The sequence below is a fragment of the Lissotriton vulgaris genome, chromosome 6 (genome assembly GCF_964263255.1).
Source record: "Lissotriton vulgaris chromosome 6, aLisVul1.2, whole genome shotgun sequence".
NCBI lineage: Eukaryota > Metazoa > Chordata > Amphibia > Caudata > Salamandridae > Lissotriton > Lissotriton vulgaris.
Window position 1 is genome coordinate 914522594 of NC_141694.1, and position 22390 is coordinate 914544983.

Here is a 22390-nt window from a genome sequence, read left to right on the forward strand (position 1 = left end):
ATAGTCTCAACACACATACAACAGTGACTCACAGAAAAGGACTGACACCCATTACTGCCAATGTCTCGGTTCTTTTTTTGACAAAAGTTTTGCGATCGGTTTACTCGTTTTCCGAGTTGCGATTGCAAGTGATAAGGAAGGCGCGGAGATATATACAGAATATACATACTTTCCCGGTTCTGAAAGCGTGCCTCATGAGCCGGCAGATACGAGGGTTTTTCGATGCGGTCAACTAAAAGGGATAAATAGAGCCGCATCCTCTCGTTAGACAGCATTGTTCACAGGAGCATATTTTACCTTATTGTTTTTGAAGATCTGTCGCACTCGGCTGTTTGTTCACGGTCGATTTACTTACGTAACCGCTGATCGACAGTGCTTTATTCCTACCCCCGTGCCGCTCCGAGGAGAACATCAGCTTCATCTCGCTCTCGTCTATTTATACATATACCGGTTTTGCAATGTCATCGGCATTGTATTATTTTCCAACTACTAGTCTGCTAACCCAAGATGGCCGCTTGTTTTTGGAACACTTCCTGGTTGGAATGGAAGTAGTGTTTTTTCTTTGTCTGTCGGGTACAAAAATTTTTCGGAGGAAAAATTATTTTTGGTTAGTTGGACAAGTAGTAGTTTAACCCCTAGAAGGGTATGTGGATAGGGTTTATGAAGTTCTTTTCCGAGAGGAGAGGTCATTTATATTCAGTACTGCATCATAGTCGACCCCAGGGTATATCGTCATTAAGGCCGTTTTTATTGGATTTAATTCTGAACACCCATCTTTGTTATTTTTCTAGGAGTTGTTCTTCTCTAGCAACCAATTCAATTATTGTCCATGACATTTCTTCTGGTTTGTGACCCATTTCCAGGAAGTGGTTGGTTAATTTTGTACTGGATTTTTTACATTTGACGGTGCTCTTATGCTCACCTATCCTCGTCTTGATAGCTCTGCTGGTCATTCCTACATACTCCATATTACATGGACACTTTATCAGATATATGGCATTAGAGTTGTCGCAGTTGCTGAAGTTTCTTTGCTCCCAAACTGTGCCATCATTGAATGTAATTGTTGTACTCTTTTTGGTCAGACAACACACTTTACAATTTCCACAGGGGTGGTGACCGTGCACAAAGTTCACATTTTTCGCTTGATTACTGTTGGCAGTTCTTGGTCTAGTGTGGACTAGCATGTCCCGGATGCTCCGCGCTTTTTTTGTGCGAAAAAATGGGTTTTGGTAGTTGGAGATTGCCACTGTTCAAGATTCTCCAATTCTTATTGATGATCTTAGTCACCTGGTTGGAGCTCGTGTTAAATGTGGTAACACAGATTGGTCTTCGTTCTTCCTCTTTTTGGATTTTGTCTTCCAAAAGGCTTTCTCTACAGTTGTTCCTTGCCCTTTTGTAGGCCTGCTTGATGATTCTCTTTGGATATTGATGTTCCTCCAATTTTTTCTTGAGATCTTTAGATTGAATTTTGAAATTGCTGATCTCTGTACAGTTTCTGCGAAGACTCAAAAATTGTCCATATGGTAAGTTGTCCCGCAGATGTTTGGGGTGAAAGCTCTGATACATTAGTAGGCAGTTTTTGGATGTGCTTTTAAAGTGAGTAGTAGTCATCAGCTTACCATCCTTTGGGAAAATGTTTAAATCCAAGAAGACCAGATTGCTTCTTGAGGTTGTATTTGTGAAGTTTAGAAAGTCATCTTGTAGATTTAGCCATGTAAGGAACTGTCTAGAGGTTTTTTCATCTCCATCCCAGATGATAAGGATATCATCGATGTATCTCTTCCAGGTCTTAATGTGATGCCTGAAAGGGTTCCTAGGGTTCAGGATTCTGGTGACCTCTAGGTGGTGAACATAGAGACCGGCCATGCTCGGCGCAAATGTGCTCCCCATGCTCGTCCCATGCTTTTGGAGATATAGGGTACCCTCATATTCGAAGAAGTTCTCTCTCAGTGCCAAAGAGCAGCATTCCATGATCACATTGCGTGGAGTCTGGAAGTCCCATTCTTCTTGGAAGAGCACATCTTCTATTATTGTTAAGGTCTCATGGTGTGGCAGGCTCGTGTGGAGTGATTCAACATCGCAGCTTATTAAAAGTTGGGTTTCAGGATTGAAAGTCTGATCTTCAAGTACATTCAGGACATCTTTTGTGTCCTTGAGGTATGTAGAGGTACGTTGGACCATTGGTCTCAGGAATGCGTCTGCGAATTTTGACACCGGTTCCAAGATTGAGCCGATCCCCGAGACTATAGGTCGTCCTGGGGGATTTTGGAGATTTTTATGAATCTTGGGCAATGTATACAGGTAGGGGGTCTTTGGGTTCTTTTGGCATAGAAATTCCCCTTCTTTTTTCGTGATCCAATCGTGTGCCAGGGCTTCTTCTACCATGGTGTTGATTTTGGTTCGTATTTTTTCGGTTGGATCCTCACGTAAGATCTCATAGTTCCGTTGGTCACTTAGGAGTCGCATACACTCATTGTGATATTGTTCTTTACTCTGGATTACGGTTGCACCCCCTTTATCCGCAGGTTTTATTACCAGTTCTTTATTGTTACTCAGTTCACGCAGAGCTGTTCGTTCATCCTTAGAGATGTTTTGGTACACATGTTTGCTGGTTGGATTCAGTTCTTCCAATTCCTTCATGACTGCATTTTCGAAGGCAAGCAGTTCAACAGGTAATGTGCTGTTCATGGGGGTGAAACTAGATTTTGGCTTCAATCCCGTGTCTCCTTGGTTTTGGTTATCTTCTTTGTCTTTAAAGAATACTTGGAGTTTGAGACGTCTCATAAACTCCTGTATCTCTTTGCAAAGATGGAATTTGTCCAGGATAGCTGTGGGGACGTAACCAAGTCCTTTTTCCAAAACTTTTTTCTGGGACGTAGATAGTTCTGTGTCTGTGAGGTTGACTATTAGACTCATTTCTTCTATGCTACTGTCATGCTCCTCGTGGACACTCTCGGTGGATCTTCTGTTGTGGTGTCCCAGTGTACATTTGTACCTCTCCTGTTCCTTCCTTTGCTCCGCCCTTGGCGTGCCCCTAAAAAAGACCCGTGGTCAAAAAACCCATAGTCCTGCTGTTGATAACCCCACGGATGGAGGGGTCCCTGGGGGTGCTGAAATGGCGGCATACCATATCCTTGGTGTGGAAACATCATGTGTGGAGGATAGTTGTTCCATCCTCTTGCACCTCGGTAGTTTGGTCGACGGAAGTTTCTACCCCTCCTCGTTGTCTTGGGCTTCTATTCCTGCTCGAGCCAGAGCTATTGGAACCAGTGTCCGAAGATTCATCCTCAGTAGTGTTTTCGCGAGTTTGTTTGTAATCGTCCTTAATGTAGGGATAGATTTTTTCTTTTGACCATCTACTTGTGTCCTTTTTGAGTTTCTCGAATTTGCTTTGTTTCAAGGATTCTTCAAATTCATTTAATGTTTGGTTCATTTCATCGAGATATTTCTTTATAGTTGCTGGAGATTCATAGCTCTTTATTCGTACTTCAATTGTTTGTATTTCTACTTTTAATTCTGTTGCTAGTCTACTCGCAGTCTTTATTATTAGCACGATCCAATCTCGTGTGCATCTCCATGAGATTTGGGACCAATCAATTTTGAAGGTTTTATCGTCTAGGAAGATAAAGGGTTCATTGCGTACTATGAGGCCAGCCGGAGCCGTATTGACCTTCAGATACTGGGACATCAATAGCCCATGAAGGGCTGTTTTAATTTGCGTTCTTCTCAATTCTTCCAGCTCATCCCAGTCGTTGTTTTTTGTGCTTGGTTCTCCACAATTTAGGCCCTCAAAAGTCCCTAATGTTGCCATTAGGTTTGAGATTTCATCCTCGGTGAAAGCCAGTCCTAGATCGGCCATTCTTGAATTGGTAATTAGTTTTTATTTCTCCTGATGGGTGTCTATCCAAAGTAGAGAGTCACGACGTGTGTTTCGAAAAAAATGTGTTTATTTTGTAAACTCCCGCAGCTGCACGCTGCCGTAAACTTTAAACCAAAAAAGGAGGTGCAGAGGAAGTGATAGAATCACCCTCCTGGTAGATTCATATAAACAAAGAGATTCTATCAAAAAAAGTGCAAGTGTTATTTTTAAGGTTTTATTATATATATTGAAAGGGAGGTTGGCTCTTCATCGGACCAGTGGGATGAAGGCACTATGTGCTTTTAAAATACCCCTCACACACTAAGAATCCCTTAGTGTCATGCTTCATCATGGGGGTCTTCCCGTCCCTCTATGGGGCGGGGCGTGCTACGACCTACGAGCTACGCGGGAGCACTTTAATTTTGTGGCGAAAGACTATGTGTTAGTGCAGTGACAGTGGAGGTAGTGAGGTGTAGGGACCTGGTAATGTGATTAAAAAAGGGTTTAAAAATTCCCTGGCTAGTGGAAAAAATAATTTTATTCGCTTCCCTAGCTGGGAATGTTAAAAAGGGGTTGTGAGGTAGGGCTGTTGGCACCTACCGGGTCGGCATGTTTCACAGACAGTCCCCTACTGTCTGATCATCAAGACCATTGGTGGTCCCTACTAGGAGGTACTCAGTTCTAAGTTGTTTTGCCTAGAGTCCTACAAACCGATAGCAAAAATCAGCTGCCAGTTTGTGCTTCAGGGCATGAGTTGGCCCGGTGTGAAGCTTAAAAAATGAATGAAAAAAGACGCACTGGTCTCTGGAAGAGAAAGGAAAAAATAAAGGAGAAATATAACAGAATGAAATTATACATTCATAGCACATGGTTAGATTAGACCTTGTCATTGAATTTTAAACGTATGCATTTCTTGGCAACATTTTGGAAGGTGGCTATTACCCAATATACTCCTAAATGGGGAGCTTTTATTCGTAGAACAAACACACATATAGTCTCAACACACATACAACAGTGACTCACAGAAAAGGACTGACACCCATTACTGCCAATGTCTCGGTTCTTTTTTTGACAAAAGTTTTGCGATCGGTTTACTCGTTTTCCGAGTTGCGATTGCAAGTGATAAGGAAGGCGCGGAGATATATACAGAATATGCATACTTTCCCGGATCTGAAAGCGTGCCTCATGAGCCGGCAGATACGAGGGTTTTTCGATGCGGTCAACTAAAAGGGATAAATAGAGCCGCATCCTCTCGTTAGACGGCATTGTTCACGGGAGCATATTTTACCTTATTGTTTTTGAAGATCTGTCGCACTCGGCTGTTTGTTCACAGTCGATTTACTTACGTAACCGCTGATCGACAGTGCTTTATTCCCCGTGCCGCTCCGAGGAGAACATCAGCTTCATCTCGCTCTCGTCTATTTATACATATACCGGTTTTGCATTGTCATCGGCATTGTATTATTTTCCAACTACTAGTCTGCTAACCCAAGATGGCCGCTTGTTTTTGGAACACTTCCTGGTTGGAATGGAAGTAGTGTTTTTTCTTTGTCTGTCGGGTACAAAAAATTTTCGGAGGAAAAATTATTTTCGGTTAGTTGGACAAGTAGTAGTTTAACCCCTAGAAGGGCATGTGGATAGGGTTTATGAAGTTCTTTTCAGAGAGGAGAGGTCATTTATATTCAGTACTGCATCATAGTCGACCCCAGGGTATATCGTCATTAAGGCCGTTTTTATTGGATTTAATTCTGAACACCCATCTTTGTTCTTTTTCTAGGAGTTGTTCTTCTCTAGCAACCAATTCAATTATTGTCCATGACATTTCTTCTGATTTGTGGCCCATTTCCAGGAAGTGGTTGGTTAAGAAGTGTGGCTCAATGGTTAGAGCGGCAGACCTTGATGCAGAGCGCTGGCCAGGGACCAGGGTTCGATTCCCGCCTTGGCGGGATCGGGCTTAAATTCCTCTGACCGGATATTCTCACCTCAGTGCCGAATCTAAGCATGGGCCCCATGCTGCAACTCTGGGCAATAGCTTGCTTAGTCTCCACAACAGCCCCCGATACACAAGGGATGCCTGGTTTCACCATGGGATGCCCAGGAGTGGACACCTCACAAAGAAAAGCCAGGAGGGGTTCCCTTGTGGTAGGAGTTCAAGCGCCGGGATGCTTACGGGTTACTGTTCGCGCTTTACAAATACAACACATTTACATTTACATTAATTTTGTACTGGATTTTTTTACATTTGACGGTGCTCTTATGCTCACCTATCCTCGTCTTTATAGCTCTGCTGGTCATTCCTACATACTCCATATTGCATGGACACTTTATCAGATATATGGCATTACAGCTGTTGCAGTTGCTGAAGTTTCTTTGCTCCCAAACTGTGCCATCATTGAATGTAATTGTTGTACTCTTTTTGGTCAGACAACACACTTTACAATTTCCACAGGGGTGGTGACCGTGCACAAAGTTCAAATTTTTCGAGTCTTTTTTCATTGATTTTTTAAGCTTCACACCGGGCCAACTCATGCCCTGAAGCACAAACTGGCAGCTGATTTTTGCTATTGGTTTGTAGGACTCTAGGCAAAACTACTTAGAACTGAGTACCTCCTAGTAGGGACCACCAATGGTCCTGATGATAAGACACCACAGAACCCACGAGTCTCCTGAGGCGGAAGCCGGGAGTGAGCCTAATTCATTTTAAACTGTGATTGTTTGTGTATTACTCTGCTTTTAAAATACCTACTCACCTCCTGGTCACGAACAGCGTCTTCTGCGCTGCAACGATTCCTGTCATCGCCATTACCGAGGGCGAGGCGCGTCCTTAGACACGCCCACCTCAGCTGGCCACGCCCCCTAATACCGGCTATAAGAGTGCGCGCAGCTGGAAAGCGCGACACCACAGAACCCACGAGTCTCCTGAGGCGGAAGCCGGGAGTGCGCCTAATTCATTTTAAATTGTGATTGTTTGTGTATTACTCTGCTTTTAAAATACCTACTCACCTCCTGGTCACGAACAGCGTCTTCTGCGCTGCAACGATTCCTGTCATCGCCATTACCGAGGGCGAGGCGCGTCCTTAGACACGCCCACCTCAGCTGGCCACGCCCCCTAATACCGGCTATAAGAGTGCGCGCAGCTGGAAAGCGCGACACCACAGAACCCACGAGTCTCCTGAGGCGGAAGCCGGGAGTGAGCCTAATTCATTTTAAATTGTGATTGTTTGTGTATTACTCTGCTTTTAAAATACCTACTCACCTCCTGGTCACGAACAGCGTCTTCTGCACTGCACCGATTCCTGTCATCGCCATTACCGAGGGCGAGGCGCGTCCTTAGACACGCCCACCTCAGCTGGCCACGCCCCCGTGACGCCCTTCCCCTCAGGCATAAACTATGTGCCTCGCTAGGAAGCGCAGCGGACGGGCGCAGCGGGCGCGCCGTCAGCGCGCCTAAGGCGCGCCAAAGGCAAGCCCGTCTGGGCCCGTCCGGGCCTGGACCGGGCCCAGGGCCAGTCCCCCTGTCTGTTCCGCCGATTCCGCTCGCACGTGCTGGACCAACTCCCAACTTCATCTACTCAATCCCTCCCACTGCACGGCCACAACTCCTTGCAACCCTAACCATTTAGAATCCGCTCCTTTTCATTGCCTTCAATGCAACTTTACTCTCCCGCCCTACCTATCTCGTATGCCTTCTTATCCCACGCCGCAGCTCCCCGCATCTAACCACCGGATGCTGAAAGCAGGCTTGGTCAACTGTCGGTCTCTCCCCCGTCATGCCAACGACATCTGGATGTCTATTTCCTCCGACGAGTGGGATATTCTATTTCTCACTGAGTCCTGGATAACTGATTCCTCCTCTCCGGACATCTATCTGGCCATCCCACCAGGTTATGACATAAAATGTATTAACCGGGCTGGGGGTAAATCTGGAGGCGGACTAGCCGTCATCTTCAAATCTCATCTTCAGCTGACTACTACCAAACTTACCAACATTGGTATAATTGAAGCCCTATACTTCTCTGTATCTGATTCTGCGGCAGTTATACTGGCTGGTTCCCTAGTCTATAACCCCCCAACCGCTGCTTCCCTTTCTCTTACCGCTCTCACCCACCAGCTGGCTGATCTATCCCTTAAACATCAATGTTTTCTAGTTTTAGGTGACTTTAACCTCCACGTAGACAACCCTCTCTGCGCGAAGGCGAATAATCTGCTGGAAATCATGGATAGTCTGAACCTCACTCAACTAGTCACCGGTCCTACTCATGTGGCTGGTCACACCTTAGATCTTATTTTCGACAATTTCTCCACCATCACTGTCTCCCCTCCCCTCCCCCTTACGTGGTCCGACCACTATCTTATCCCCTTTTCTTTGGCCTTAGACCGGAAATCTGTCCCTCCTGCCCCCAGGAAGGAGCTGGGAAGGAAGTGGCACAAAGTAACATGCGCCACCTTGGACCCGGTATTCCACTTCCAGACGGATCATCTATCCTCTGATATCGACGGAAATATTGCTAGGCTTAATACTGCCCTCATCAATGCTATTGACTTCATTGCTCCCCAGAAAATCATTGCCTCCACTAGATCTCGCCCCTCCGCTCCCTGGTTCTCCACCCCCCTCCGTGAGGAAAAAAGCAGATGTAAAGCACTCGAACGGAAGTGGAGACTAAATTATGACCCTGAAGCTAAGCTTACCTACAAAGCTGCCCTGAAAAAATTTCTCAAACATAAAAAAATCACCATGAAAGATCATTTCTCGGTTCAAATTGCCAAGGCAAAAAACTCTTCAAAAACCCTCTTCACCATCGTTAAAGACTTCATCAATCCTCCGGCCAGGGCCACTCAGAATTCAGCTAGTCAGACCCTGTGCGAGGGACTTTCAGATTTCTTCCTTGAAAAAATCAACAAGCTATGTATCTCCTTCCCTAAAGGGCCAATATCCCGGCCTCCGTCCACAAGTCCCCCTCCGTCTCCGTCCTTCCTCGCCTTTAATAAACTCACCCAGGAGGATGCCATCAGGCTACTCATCCACTGCAAGTCTGGTGCACCCTCTGACCCTGTCCCTGCCAAACTCATGGGTGAGCTGGCCCCCTCGTTAGCCGACTCTTTCCTCACCATCTGGAACGCCTCCCTGCACCATGGCTTTTTCCCTACCACTTGGAAGGAGGCCTTGGTGATCCCCATCCTAAAAAAGGCAGATGCTGATCCCACTGTTTTCTCCAACTACCGCCCCATTTCCCTTCTCCCCAAACCCGCAAAGGTCTTGGAAAAAGCCGTGCAGTTGCAACTCACGGAGTACTTGGAAAGCAACTCCCTACTGCACGACTCACAATCTGGATTTCGGGCGGGATACAGCACAGAGACGGCTTTGCTGGAAGTATCGGAGACAATTCGGGAATGCGTGGACAGGGGCGAGGAGGCCATGCTAGTCCTCCTCGACCTGTCCGCTGCATTTGATACGGTCTCCCACCCCATCCTCCTTGACCGACTAAAACAGATTGGCATTGGCGGCACTGCCTTTAGCTGGATCGAGTCCTTCCTCTCAGGAAGAAGTCAGAGGGTATTGTTGCGGCCTTTTAAATCGGAGGAAAAACCCCTGTCTTGCGGTGTGCCACAGGGCTCTGCCCTCAGCCCTCTGTTTTTTAACATTTATATTGCCCCACTGGCCGGCGTGGTGGAGTCCTACGGAGTCAGGGTGGTCTCCTATGCTGATGATACCCAGCTAGTGTTTTCCTTCAGAGACCACTCTGACTCCGCGTTCTCCAACTTCCGCCTGTGCCTCAACAACATCAGTGGCTGGATGTCTGAAAACCATCTAAGACTCAATGCAGACAAGACAGAGGTGCTGTTTTTTAACCAGAAAAACTCCATCCCCTCCTCCTGGTGGTGGCCCGCGGCACTTGATCCCGCTCCCTCTCCCGTCCACTCGGCCCGCAACCTGGGTTTTCAGTTTGACGACTCCCTCTCATGCAAGACTCAGATTAATAAAGTGACCTCTGCCTGCTTCCTGAAGTTGCGCATGATTAGAAAGATACTCCCCTATCTCCCTCTGGATTCCCGCCGTACAGTTACCCATGCCCTCATCACGTCCCACCTGGACTATGCTAATAGCCTCTATGCTGGTGCCCCCCAATACCTGATTGACCGGCTGCAGATTGTTCAGAATGCGGCGGCCAGACTGATTGGCAATATTCCCTACCGTCAATCAGTAACCGCATATCGTAAGGAACTGCACTGGCTACCAGTGGCCAGCCGTATCCAGTTCAAGATCCTCACCCTGACTTACCGAGCCATCAACGATCGCGGACCAAACTACCTGAAAAAACGTGTCTCAATATCCCGTTCCATCAGATCTTTGAGATCCAATGACCTCCGCCTTCTGATCTCTCCCCGTTTCAGACTATCCAGAATGGGTGGCAGAGGGTTCAGTGTCATTGCGGCAAAACTGTGGAACGCTCTGCCAGTCGATCTCCGATTCTGTCCCTCCGAATCCATCTTCCGGGCCAGACTCAAAACTTGGCTCTTCTCTGGACTCTGATTTACTCCGCTGATTTCCCTTCTTGCTCCTCTCCTCTCCTTTGGAGGTTCAGGTTCTAGCGCCGGGACACCCCTTCGGGGGTAGCTGTGCGCTCTACAAACTACATAAAATAAAATTTAAAAAAAGACAGTAGGGGACTGTCTGTGAAACATGTCGACCCGGTAGGTGCCAACAGCCCTACCTCACAACCCCTTTTTAACATTCCCAGCTAGGGAAGCGAATAAAATTATTTTTTCCACTAGCCAGGGAATTTTTAAACCCTTTTTTAATCACATTACCAGGTCCCTACACCTTACTACCTCCACTGTCACTGCACTAACACATAGTCTTTCACCACAAAATTAAAGTGCTCCCGCGTAGCTCGTAGGTCGTAGCACGCCCCGCCCCATAGAGGGACGGGAAGACCCCCATGATGAAGCATGACACTAAGGGATTCTTAGTGTGCGAGGGGTATTTTCAAAGCACATAGTGCCTTCATCCCACTGGTCCGATGAAGAGCCAACCTCCCTTTCAATATATATAATAAAACCTTAAAAATAACACTTGCACTTTTTTTGATAGAATCTCTTTGTTTATATGAATCTACCAGGAGGGTGATTCTATCACTTCCTCTACACTTCCTTTTTTGGTTTAAAGCTTGTACATATGCGCCTCAGTGTGATGAAATATTGTGAACTCCGGCAGACGGCATATAATAAGGGCCCATTTTCTTTTAAATCGATAGACGGAGATACAGAGTCAAGCTAAGGGGTACATTAGAAAATTATGTAAAATTATCTCTATTTCCGTGAAAAAAGTGGGTTGACTGCAGATGGGAAATACTTGTCATGTTTCATACAACATACTTTCCCTTCCTCACGTCTAATATTAATAAATATGTAGACAAAAAACAAGAATAGAAGGTTGCCTATTTAGCTTTAGATTAATATATTAGGCAATCCTAATTAAAGGCCTACTTGACTAACTGAGGGTCTTAAGATAACAATATAATAATAATAATAAAATTAAAAATGCTCATAACAACTTCACTTCAGAGAGAAGTTTTATTTCGGCATGGCATGCTGTATAGGAAGGAGGCATTTCATCAGATATCTTCAACACTGTTTGAAAAGGAGAAGTATTGGTAAACTTTGGAAGGCTGAAGATGCATATTCAATGGTGTAGCTAGCCCTTTGGCCATCAATGGCGATCCCTGTGTTTGCTGCCCCATGGTGGCCTCATTGAAGAGCGTGGGGGATTGCCGCCCCACGACTGTTGGCCGTGTTTATTGGTCTACCACATGCAACTGTGCAGTATGCGAATACAAACCAAAAGCATAACACAAAACTTTACATGTGACGCTTGAGGGCCTCTCTTGGGAGACATTGGGATTGGGGTGGCAGAGGGTGAGTGACTGGGGCGAGAGAGGGCTTGCACGCCGAGAACCATAGATGTTGCTGGAATACACAACAGGCAGTTACTGAGAACTTACCAGCGCACGAAGTGGTTAGGAAACCAGGCAATTAATTCAAACTTACTCACTGTGGATGGGGAGCTCTTTTCAAACCTGTGAGCCACAGGCCTTTATCAAAACTTGCAGCAACCAACGATGGCTGTGACTGTCTCTTTTCATGGGGCAGAAAAATGGGAGAGATGCAACCTACACCCACTCTGCCCTGCCTCAGTCACTTGCACACTCATACGTGCACCAGAGCAGTGGCCTGGCCCGGGGACTAAACCATGTGTCCCTAAACCAATCCAGACGCTGCTCCTGCTATTACAACAGCACCTGGATTGGCTAGGGCAGTTAACCTCAACGCTCACACTGAGACTGGCGGCTGCAGCTTTGACTCACTAAAGTGCAGGTGGAGAGACGACTGGGAGGCTTCTAATGCACGTCAGGTTGGCCATAGAAAGGCAGCTGTCCAATCCCAAATGCGCACTTGGGCCCAGGTGTCACTAACAAGTATCTGTCAATAATGTTAAGCAAGCTCCACCTCCACCAGGCTTGCACTGGCTTAGGACCTGCCTCAAACTCAATTATGCACTGAGCCCCAGCAAAAGCCAACTGCCACAGGCTTCAGGTAGAAATTCAGATGTAAACAGTTGTACACTTTTATAAATTATACTTTTCTCTCCTAAGGGGGTCGAGGGGCCATAATACAAATATGGCACTGCACCAACGCTCTAATGGAGGCACCACTCCTGCTTTAACTGCCGTCTTAGAAAAAATCTTCATTTTACGTGCTTTGGAACTGCGGCTGCAGAGTGTTGTACAACCCTGATTGTTCAAGTGACATAAATCACCCCTAACCGCCGGTACCAATTGCAGCATCAGGCAAGTCACACATGATGCTGCCCTCTCTCTGTGTGAGGATGGATAAAACAGCTGTTTTACTGATGAACTGTTATTGTGAACATGTTATGTACATACGAGCGAGAGCTAAGCCTGCTGGCATGTTTACATTTTTCACAATGGACCTGGTCTGTCGTGGTGCGTCATTTCCTTCAGCGACTTTACTGGCCTCAGCCCTGTGTGCATTCCTTGTCTCCAGTAATTTTAGGCACCGATTAAAATGTCAAGATAATTCTGCTGATTATTGCTTGACATTCTTCTTGATGTGAAATCGTAGTTTTGTCTACTGGAATGTTTGACTCAGAGTCAGGTAGCACAGGCAGTGTTGATATACGCCTGCTGCAAAGAACGTGCAGCATGCAGGTCAGAGAGACCCTTTTGTCAGAGAGACCCTTTTGTTACTTGCAGTTTCTAATATAGAACAGTGAGCTATTAACTGTCATCAAAGAGCTGCATGCAAACTGCAAGGTAAAGCTTGGAGTGTTATGATTTTGCCCCAGACTTTAATTAGTGGTGTGCCTGGCCAGTCCTGAGTGCGCTAAGACAGTTTGGTCAGCCTCCTGGAGTCGCCTCAAACCTGTCAGGTGCATTGTGCCCTTCTCCGCGTAGGCTGCATTGCAGCCTGCATGAAGAAGATGGCCTACCCATAAGCTGCTGGCTAGGCGGCGGCCTGACCATTCAGAACGCTGCTTGTAGCATTGTGATTGGCCTAGGAGAGGAAACCTGGCTGTCTGTTTCCTGTCTCCACCGGAGGCAGAAAAGCAGGAGAGCGGGAGCAGTGAAGACATGGGATCCGGCCAGCGAAAAGGTAGGCTTAATTTTTTTAAATAATTTCTTTTACATTAAACACCCCACACGACCTTACTGTGCAACCTGCCCTCCCCACACGACCACCAGCCCTCCCACGCGCGAGACATGCCGGCCGCTACTGGTGGAGGAGAGTAAAAATATTTAGGTACAGTCACAACAGAGAGACAGTCAGACAACACATTAGTAGGTAGGTGTAAAAGGACAGGGAGACAAAGGGACAGAAAGAGTGACGATCAACTATATGGTCACTTTTTAATGTTTACTTAATCTTTAAAAACTTTGCTGATTAAATAAGTTTTAGTTATAGGACAGAGTTGCATCAGTGCTTGCTTAAATTACTGCTTTTGAGTGATGGAATATTTCAGTTTTGCCATTCAATGGCTTTCATCTTTGAAAATCCCAAGTCGTAACAATAGTGTTCTGCACAAGCCCATTCCATTCTTGGCCTCTTAGTTATTACCATAAATATGTTGCACAGTAATTTAGTACTTTAAGTTCTTCCGTACAAATATATGACACACGTACGTTTGTCAGATGGTTCCATATACATCAAACAAGTCATGGCATTTACCTTTTTCAAATCGTTGTTATTTAATGCATTGATTCATTGAAGCAGGAGAGAAGTAGAACCCGCGTGCTTTGATTTGTTAAATGGAATTTCAGGACCATGCGGAATGTGCTTAGCATAGATGGAGCAAGCTAGGTATCAATGTATTTAATTTAGCATTTCTGTTTTCAAATGATGGCATTTCACAAGATGAAAATAAAAGAACATGTGCTAGTCAGTCATTTGAATTATCTCAATGCAATTGGCAAACATTTAATGCCTTACTTTCTTTTTCATGCTTTCGATCAAATTAACCATGTTTGCCATTTGCAACGTGCATTTCAATCACTACACACGTTATTTTTATTTTTTTATCATGCCTAGTTATCGATAGCTGTTCAATTTACTTGCTGACAACTGCTTTTGTGAAATAGATTTCTGCAATGCCAGGTGCTTGAAGACGCAGAGACCTACTTTGAAAATGAGAATATGTTACCATTCGTCAAAATGTGTATGGATCACACGGCTATCACAAGAAATACTGCTTTAAACCGCCCTTTGCCAAATGCACTTTGGGGCAGATATACAATAACTGGCGCATCCCTGCATATCAGCAGGGATGTGACAGTTATTGTGCGCCACGGCTCCGCCACCATGGATGCGCCGCATTTAAGACTCGGCGCACCATGGGGCAAAAACGGCACAGATGCGTGACGCATCTGTGGCGTAAATGCGGTGCATTGCTGGAGTTGCGTTGCAAGCGCAATGCAGCTCCAGCAATGTTCTGGGTGGCCCTATCTTTACAATGCTGAGTCAATCCTTACGCCTGCTTCAAGCAGGCGCAGGGTTTTGACGCAGCATGGGCTCCAAAGTGACTGAGTGAAATCTTGTAGATTTCACTCAGCCACTTTTGGACCCCCCCCCCCCCTCCCCCTCTTCCCCTGCGCAGGAACGCCTACTTCTGGCGCAGGGCTTTACAACGTGACGGATCTCCCAGATGCGTCACGTTGTAAATACCCCTCAGCATGGCGCATCTTTTGCGCCGCCGCTGCGTCACAAAAGTGACGCAACGGTGGCGTAAAAGAGGCACAATGGGCTTGTAAATCTGCCACTTTGTTTTCACCAGTGAAGCACCGACGAAAACACCCAAAAATGTATTAGCTTGTGGTGATAAAGGCAACTACACTCCTGAGCATTACTCTCTTCCTTAAATTAATCGTAGGGGAGATATTTAGGCAGTCCTACTAGCCAATTTTCTGTTTTATGAGGTTTTGGCTTGGAATGGCGAAAACACCATGTGCTGAATCTTAACAGAAAAGCTGTTAGGAAGTATTACAAGATTCCAACACGTGTTGACTTTTATACAAACCGTAACTTTATTTGCTCCTGAACCTCTGAATAACTTTTTTTTGGTTTCTGTTCTTTCCTCTCTTCTTTTCCTCTTGTTTTCTTCCTCAGGGAAAATCTCTCACATCGAAGCGGCTTACCAGTCTCGTGCAGTCCAACTAGGAGGCTGGCCTCGTAGCGTGGAAGCCGACGGATCCTTTATACAGCGCCTACGTGTAGCTCACTGACTGCCTGAGAACCAGAGGACAGCAAACCAGATGTTGCATGAGCAAGGACCTGAATTGTATATTTTCTCTTGTGTTTACCAAGGCATTACGGACTACGAGAACCTTCTAGCCTTTACAATGCCTCCATTTCAAAGGCTATCTGCTCACGTCGACCTCCATATCAGCTGGATCCCTGTATATTTTGTTTGTATTTTTTTTTTCCTGCCAGGTCGAGTACAGTGGAAAGTACGCTTCTGCCAGAAACGACATTTGTTACGAATCACTGTCCCCCATACTGGAAAAATTATATGAAAACGAATATGCATATAGTAATAAATATACATATTATGCCATCACATTTATTGCACAAAAAATTAGCACAGACGTTTCATTTCACTGATGTTATCATGTTTGAAGAGGAATCCTTGTGTCTTGTCTGTTGTCTGTACATTTTTTGTCAATGTTTTTTCTTGCATTTATTTTTATACCATATTTAAAGAAAACACCTTTTACTCGAAATGTATTAAAATTGATCCTTTTTCTCTGTAAATTTGTGTACGCTGTTTATAGTGCTGTTTTATCTTACATTAAAAGATGGCGGATCTCTTTCCTTTTGGCAAATCTGCTTTCCAGTCTTTGACCTCACGCTCCCATAGATACCAGAGGTAAACAGATCATGAATGATGGATGAAGTGTCTCCTTGTGGGGCAAGTGAAGCCCAATATGTCTTCCTCGCTTGACTACCGTCTGCCATAGACAGCTTTAGCTCTAATATCATATTGCATCCACAGGTAATACACGGAAGAGCAATAGGTCACACACCCCCAGCCATTGGTAATTTCAAGTGGCATTCACGTTTTGGATCAGCACACATTACAACTATTTGGAGCATTAACTGTCAGTTGTCATGTATGAAGATTTTCGTCCTTCCGTTGTGAGTCAGTTAGGTAAATGTGTTTGTTTCTCAAAACATCTCCGAGATGCTAAGGATGGGTGCCCACAATATATTATTACTAGCTAACTCTAATTCTAAACAAATAATATTGCCAACTTATCTAAAGCCCCTCGCAAAGACAGTATTTTAATATTGTGTATCCATTGCCGCAGAAGAGAACCATGGGGGCCTTATTTAGCCCCTTGCACCGCTGGTGCGTCACTTTTAATATGGGAAAAATGTGGAAGAACGTTCCTTCAGTGTTGGCCTGGCCTGGTGGGCAGTTATCTTCTCTGGCACTGCCAGATGGGCCTTATTGAAAGGGTTACTGTGTAAATTGTGTTGTTTTTTTTGCCGTCTGTGGGCCGTGAAAGAACAAAAAAAAATGCTAACACACTGGCCCTTTCAAGCTGGAACGTCTGGTAATAATGCCAGAGTGACAGAGTGACCGACAGTCGAGCCCACGCTGCATGCCTACATTGCACGTAACTACTCTGGATTGCTAGATGTCGTTATAGTACATTGAAGGCTGTGTGCCATCAGCCTTGACACAGAAGGCACAGACTTAAATTTGTTAGAATACTACATAGAGCTATGAATGCATAATAACCAGACTAATTGGCACTTTTCCGTCCAACCACTACAGTCTGCAATAAAGTGGCTTTTTACTGCGGTCGTTCCCTTGTCCCTCTGGGAGATATTCCACTTTCACCACTCAAATATGGCTACTTGTTGAGTTAGTAATTTTAAGTGGTCGAGATTTAAGGAGTGTTACCATGTAAAATGTGCAGTTAAGACAAGTGGTCAAGTAATGTACGAATAATTAGTAGAAGGCTTTTAGGGCATTCACAGTAGGGACGTTTTAAGGCATGGGAAAAGGAGCATTTGCCCAGGGACCCCATTTTCCAAGGGGCCAGCTGAGAAAGTGAACTTTTCCTCTAGTTCACTTGTGAACAATTTCATATCTAAATCTTTAATTTAATTTTATTATACAACATAGGGGGTGAATTTGAAAAAAATGGGTAATAAAATTAAAAGTTCTTCCAAAGAGGGGACCCAAAATATTTATGGACAGGGGTGCCCAAAATCCTTTAAATTACATTGATTCACAGATGTTTTGAAATGCATTTAATTCTCTTAGGGGAACATTCAAAACACATCTAAGCATAAAAAATTCATTATTGAAGAAACTGAATGTCATGCTATCAACTGCAATGTATAAAGAAAACACATCATATTAAGATTAAGATCACTTTTCTGTTTAGGTTGATGCTATCATTGGATCAGGACATCTCTATTTTAAAAGTGGTTCTTGTATTAGGAAATGCATTTGTGTAAATTTTCACACTGAAAGCAGATAATTGATGAACGCATAAACTGTATAATTATATATATAATACTTTTAGGGGTAGATTTTCAAACCACTTGCGCTGGGTTACAGTCACTTTTCAGCACAAAATGTTTTTAGAGAAATTTACTTTCAAGTTTTGCGCTGGAAGGCACCCTAAAAGTAGCACAAAACAGCGTGAAGCACTGCTTTGTGTTACCTAGCCGCGAGGGGGGGTTATGTGGGTCGCAGATGGTCATTCCCATGCAACCACCCATGCCTTTTAACGCAAACCTGTATCTACAAAGAATTGTAGACATGGTTTTGCGCCAAACATTAACGGCATTTCAAAGGAGGTGCTAACAGGAGAAATGTTCAGACTTTGCATGCACGCTGTACTGTGCAGCAGGCATACAAAGCGAGAACAGCTTTGAAACATGTCTAAGCATAGTGTTTTGTACAGGAAGGGTACCATTCCTGTACAAAACCTATGCTAGATTCAGGCACGCACCTTAGCGTTATGGCGCTAAGGTGTGTGCATGGTGCACAATAGCTGAAATCAACGCCGGCGTTAGGGGAAGAGGGGAGAGCCTTATTTCTGAGGATATGGCGCTTTCCTGCTCCCGCTCTGTCCCACAACGCAGCACAGCTTCTTTCGGGGCTGCTCTGAGTTGCGTGACTTTTTTGGAAAATCTGGCCCCTAGAGTTTCTAAACCAAATGATTGCACATTTTGATGAAATTATACAATTTATAGTGGAATAATTACAAAGAACACAGTACAAAGCTATATAAGAATAGATTGTGAAAAACGTCCATGTTGCTTGAAAAACAAACACTGGTAAAGCCAACAAGTTTTGGGCCTAAAAGTCTGAGTTATTTGTAAGGATTTGTCAGATTCCACTGGCCTCTTGCGATGTACTTGTATCATGAGCAATCATGCACATCACCCCTAGTATAGAGACAACCACATACATCCCACTGGGGACCTATATCATAGTTTGCATCATGGACTAGTATACCAATACCGAGACATCCACAGAACTCTCCCAATGCATTGCTATACGGACCTGCGTCATGAATTGAAATTTGAATGGCAAAACATCAATCAAGCTCTTACAATTCACCTTTACACCAATGTATATCGTAAACCAGTACACCAGTGCCGCGACATGTACAATGCTCTAGCAGTGTACTTCATGGCTGCCAAGTTTCCTAGATCCATTTGTGACTGGTCCTGTTTTTGTTTTCTTAAGAATTCTGGGACTTCTAATTCTGGTTTTATGCTGTTTTAAATAGGACAACAAGGCACAGAGTTTTAGGGAAAAAATGGACTGGCATAACTAGTCATGCATTGCCCTGGAAAACGTGACAGCTATGGCACTTGTATCCTTATTTTCTCTATGAACGTGCATCCCAAAGCTCAATTTTGTTGACAATGCATCACAATGCCACTTTAGAGCTCTAAATGACACACTTCAACTTGAACTGAAGAGTGCACTGCCTATCACAGCACAACATCATATACAGAGCTCTTACAATGTACTGTCATGCTGACCTACACCATGCACACCTGCACAGTAGTTTCAGTACTTACTGACACACACAGTAATCACTCACTTGATTTGTACAATAGTGAGGGAGTAGGGTTTCCTATATCTCAATATTCTTGTGTAAACATTAACTAACCCCCACCACTGGTTGTATGGACCTTTGTTTTCGACAAGAAGTAAGACGCAATCTATTACATAACAGTAAATCGTAAAAGACTTTTAGTACAGGCAATAAAGGGCAGTAGTGTGAGTTTCAAAGGTTTATTTTCAGTTTCTCAGGTATCTTCATTTTATTTGTAAGAATTAATATTTTAGGCATTCATTGATGGATCTGGAGTGGTGGGGCGAGGGCGAGGGAGTAAGGGTATGTTAAAAAAGAAAAAGGCACCTACCTCCTCTGTCGCCTCTCCTCCGCCGAACAGGAAACAGCCAGGCTCTCCTAAGCCAATCACAACTCTGCGATGCATGTATTTTGATTGGTCTGAGCTCCGTAGTTCGGTGCTCATATGGGGACTGGGGGCCTGGGCATGGTCTCCACCCTAGTTGTAATGCAACATGGCTGGAGAACTTGCTAAGTCTGCATAAATTCATTGTGTCCACCACTCCGCCCCTGCCGTGCTCTGTGAGCAGAGCAAACCCGCCCCACCACCATGCTGCCACAGCAGGAACAAATAAAATGATAATAACATTTTTTCCCCTTCCTCTTACTGCTGCAAAGCAGTGAGTGGGCCGCTGCTCCTCCGCCTTAGCGGAGAAGCCGCCACTGGAGACAGTAGTATCAGAAATTAATGTAGTCCAATAATGTATATTTCAATATCAGATAAAATAACACATTGCTCAGAATAATAGTGGTAATTCTTATATTACAGCAAGTGTGTTCCATAAAGGAAATCCCTTAATCTAAATTAATTTGGAATAATAAGAGAAAAGGTGTCAGTTCAGATATCCAATAACGTTTTCTGATGAGAGTGTCAATGTACATGCATAAAGCCTTTGCATTGTAGACTGGAAAATATTCACGGTCATAAATCAGCACACATTAAAGAAATAGGCTAAATACCCTCTCATATAGACAAATATAAAAAAACTCAGAGATGAGCATCCAGTCAAAGAGTTTGAAAAGGAATTCCTTCTCTACGCTAGGAACACAAACTAATATAAACACACACTATTCTGTGTTGCAAAATTATTTTCTTTTGTCTTCTACATACTTCAATATAATTTCAGTTAATTCCTGGGAACAGGCAAACTCTCCATTTGCACATACTGGTACAATAGACTTTCAGACACAAGACCATGAAAAGTTTCATCATTGGTATCCTGTGGGTAAAACTGTTCTACTCATAACTCCTTCTTACTGTTGCCTCTTCTCCTCCTGGTGAGAGTCTCACTATCAGGGGCGTAGCACAGGCCCCCGCATCCCCCTCAGTGCGGGGGCCCCCTCAGCATTGCACTTCGGCTGGAGAGCTCCTTATAGAGTCCGGTGGGGGCCCCGCCACGTACCTTGCAGGGGGGCCCCCTTAATTATCGTTACACCACTGCTCACTATCAGTTGTCTAATACAAAGCAGATGCCTATCCACCGGCTAACAGAAGGCTTCTGGAAAGTTACCACATCTGCATCATAGAGAAATGCGTGCACAAACAACTCATCAATTTGAAAAAAGGCCTTTAAGTGTTAATGCATTCATTTATCAGCTAAAATGGCATTGACTGTTAGGCTAAATCAAATCAGCACTTTTATTTACTTGCATCCAAAACCATTTAAGTACAATTACCTACTACAAATTATGCATTTAGTATATGTTTTACTTAAAAGTAAGCTATGCACATTATTAACGTAAGCATTTTGTTAGCTAGTACAATTTGCGTCAACTCAAGTGTTTCACTACTAAAATATTTAGAGAGCAAATATAATGGATGTCTGACCTGAACTGCAGTGTGCCCTGCTATCTAAGTATTATAAAGCTCTAAGCACTTAATACATCTGGTCAACACGAAACCATGAGATGAAGTGTATCTCTGTTTTTCCACAAGAAACCTATGTGTCAGTCAGTCTTCTAAGAGTTGTTTAGAATCTTTAACTTCGTGCAACGTTTCTGAATTCAGATTGAGCCAACTTGTCCATCTATCATCCTGGTAGCAATACAGCAGAGGGCCAACTGAGATTGGTCACACATTTTTTTAACATGCCTAATGAGTTAAGTAATTCTTGATTTGATTAGGACATTGCACATCATAAAATTATATAAATACATTCAGCAAATAATGACATGAAAAAATACGATTTTTTTAAAATCCGAATGAAAAGTTCAAACACTTGAGCTTAAAACTCCAGAAGAGCCATGATAAATAGAAACATACACGAAGAGTGGATAAAGATTGCAAAAACGGTAAAGCTGGATGCACTTGTCTAAAGTTCATCTGCCTCAAAAGCAGGCAAATAAATTTACCTCAAAGAGTGTTGAATCTGGGGCAAACAAAAACAATGTGCAAAGTATCAGGAATAAAAACCATGTCACAAGGACATATAGGGAGCTCAGAAATCTTGAGGTACCATGCAGGACCAAACATAAGCTAAGGAAGCATATTGAGTCTAAAATACGTTAAAAGTTTTATATGATAACAGGACATAGCGAAGTCAGATAAAATTCCACATCACTCGATTTTTCGACCAAAACATCATTGTGCGCTTGGTCATTGTACAGACTTCCCTCTCTGTGCTCGCCTTGGCAAGAAATGCTGTTTGAACCACAATATGTAATTCTTAGTAATATAATCTGGGTAAAAAAAAAGGTTCAGGTCTTCCAAGATCTCTTAGAGTACGCATAATGTAATGCAGCCATGGGATACAAAACATCCTGGCCAACCCCATACAGTCCCTTAACATTTCTTTGATGAATTTAACTTAATCTTTTAGCATGATCGAAAGCCACAAAATCA

At 44.1% G+C, this 22390-nt stretch overlaps 1 protein-coding gene across 1 annotated transcript in view; it reads left to right on the forward strand.

Annotated features, from left to right (window-relative positions):
• RGS7 (regulator of G protein signaling 7) overlaps positions 1–16186 on the forward strand; it is a 2226031-nt gene extending 2209845 nt beyond the window's left edge. The window contains exon 17 of the mRNA XM_086925320.1: positions 15542–16186. Within this exon, the coding sequence (XP_086781446.1) occupies positions 15542–15592 (51 nt within the window). The 3' untranslated portion in view covers positions 15593–16186. The remainder of the gene's footprint in view (positions 1–15541) is intronic.
• Positions 16187–22390: the final 6204 nt, after the last annotated feature.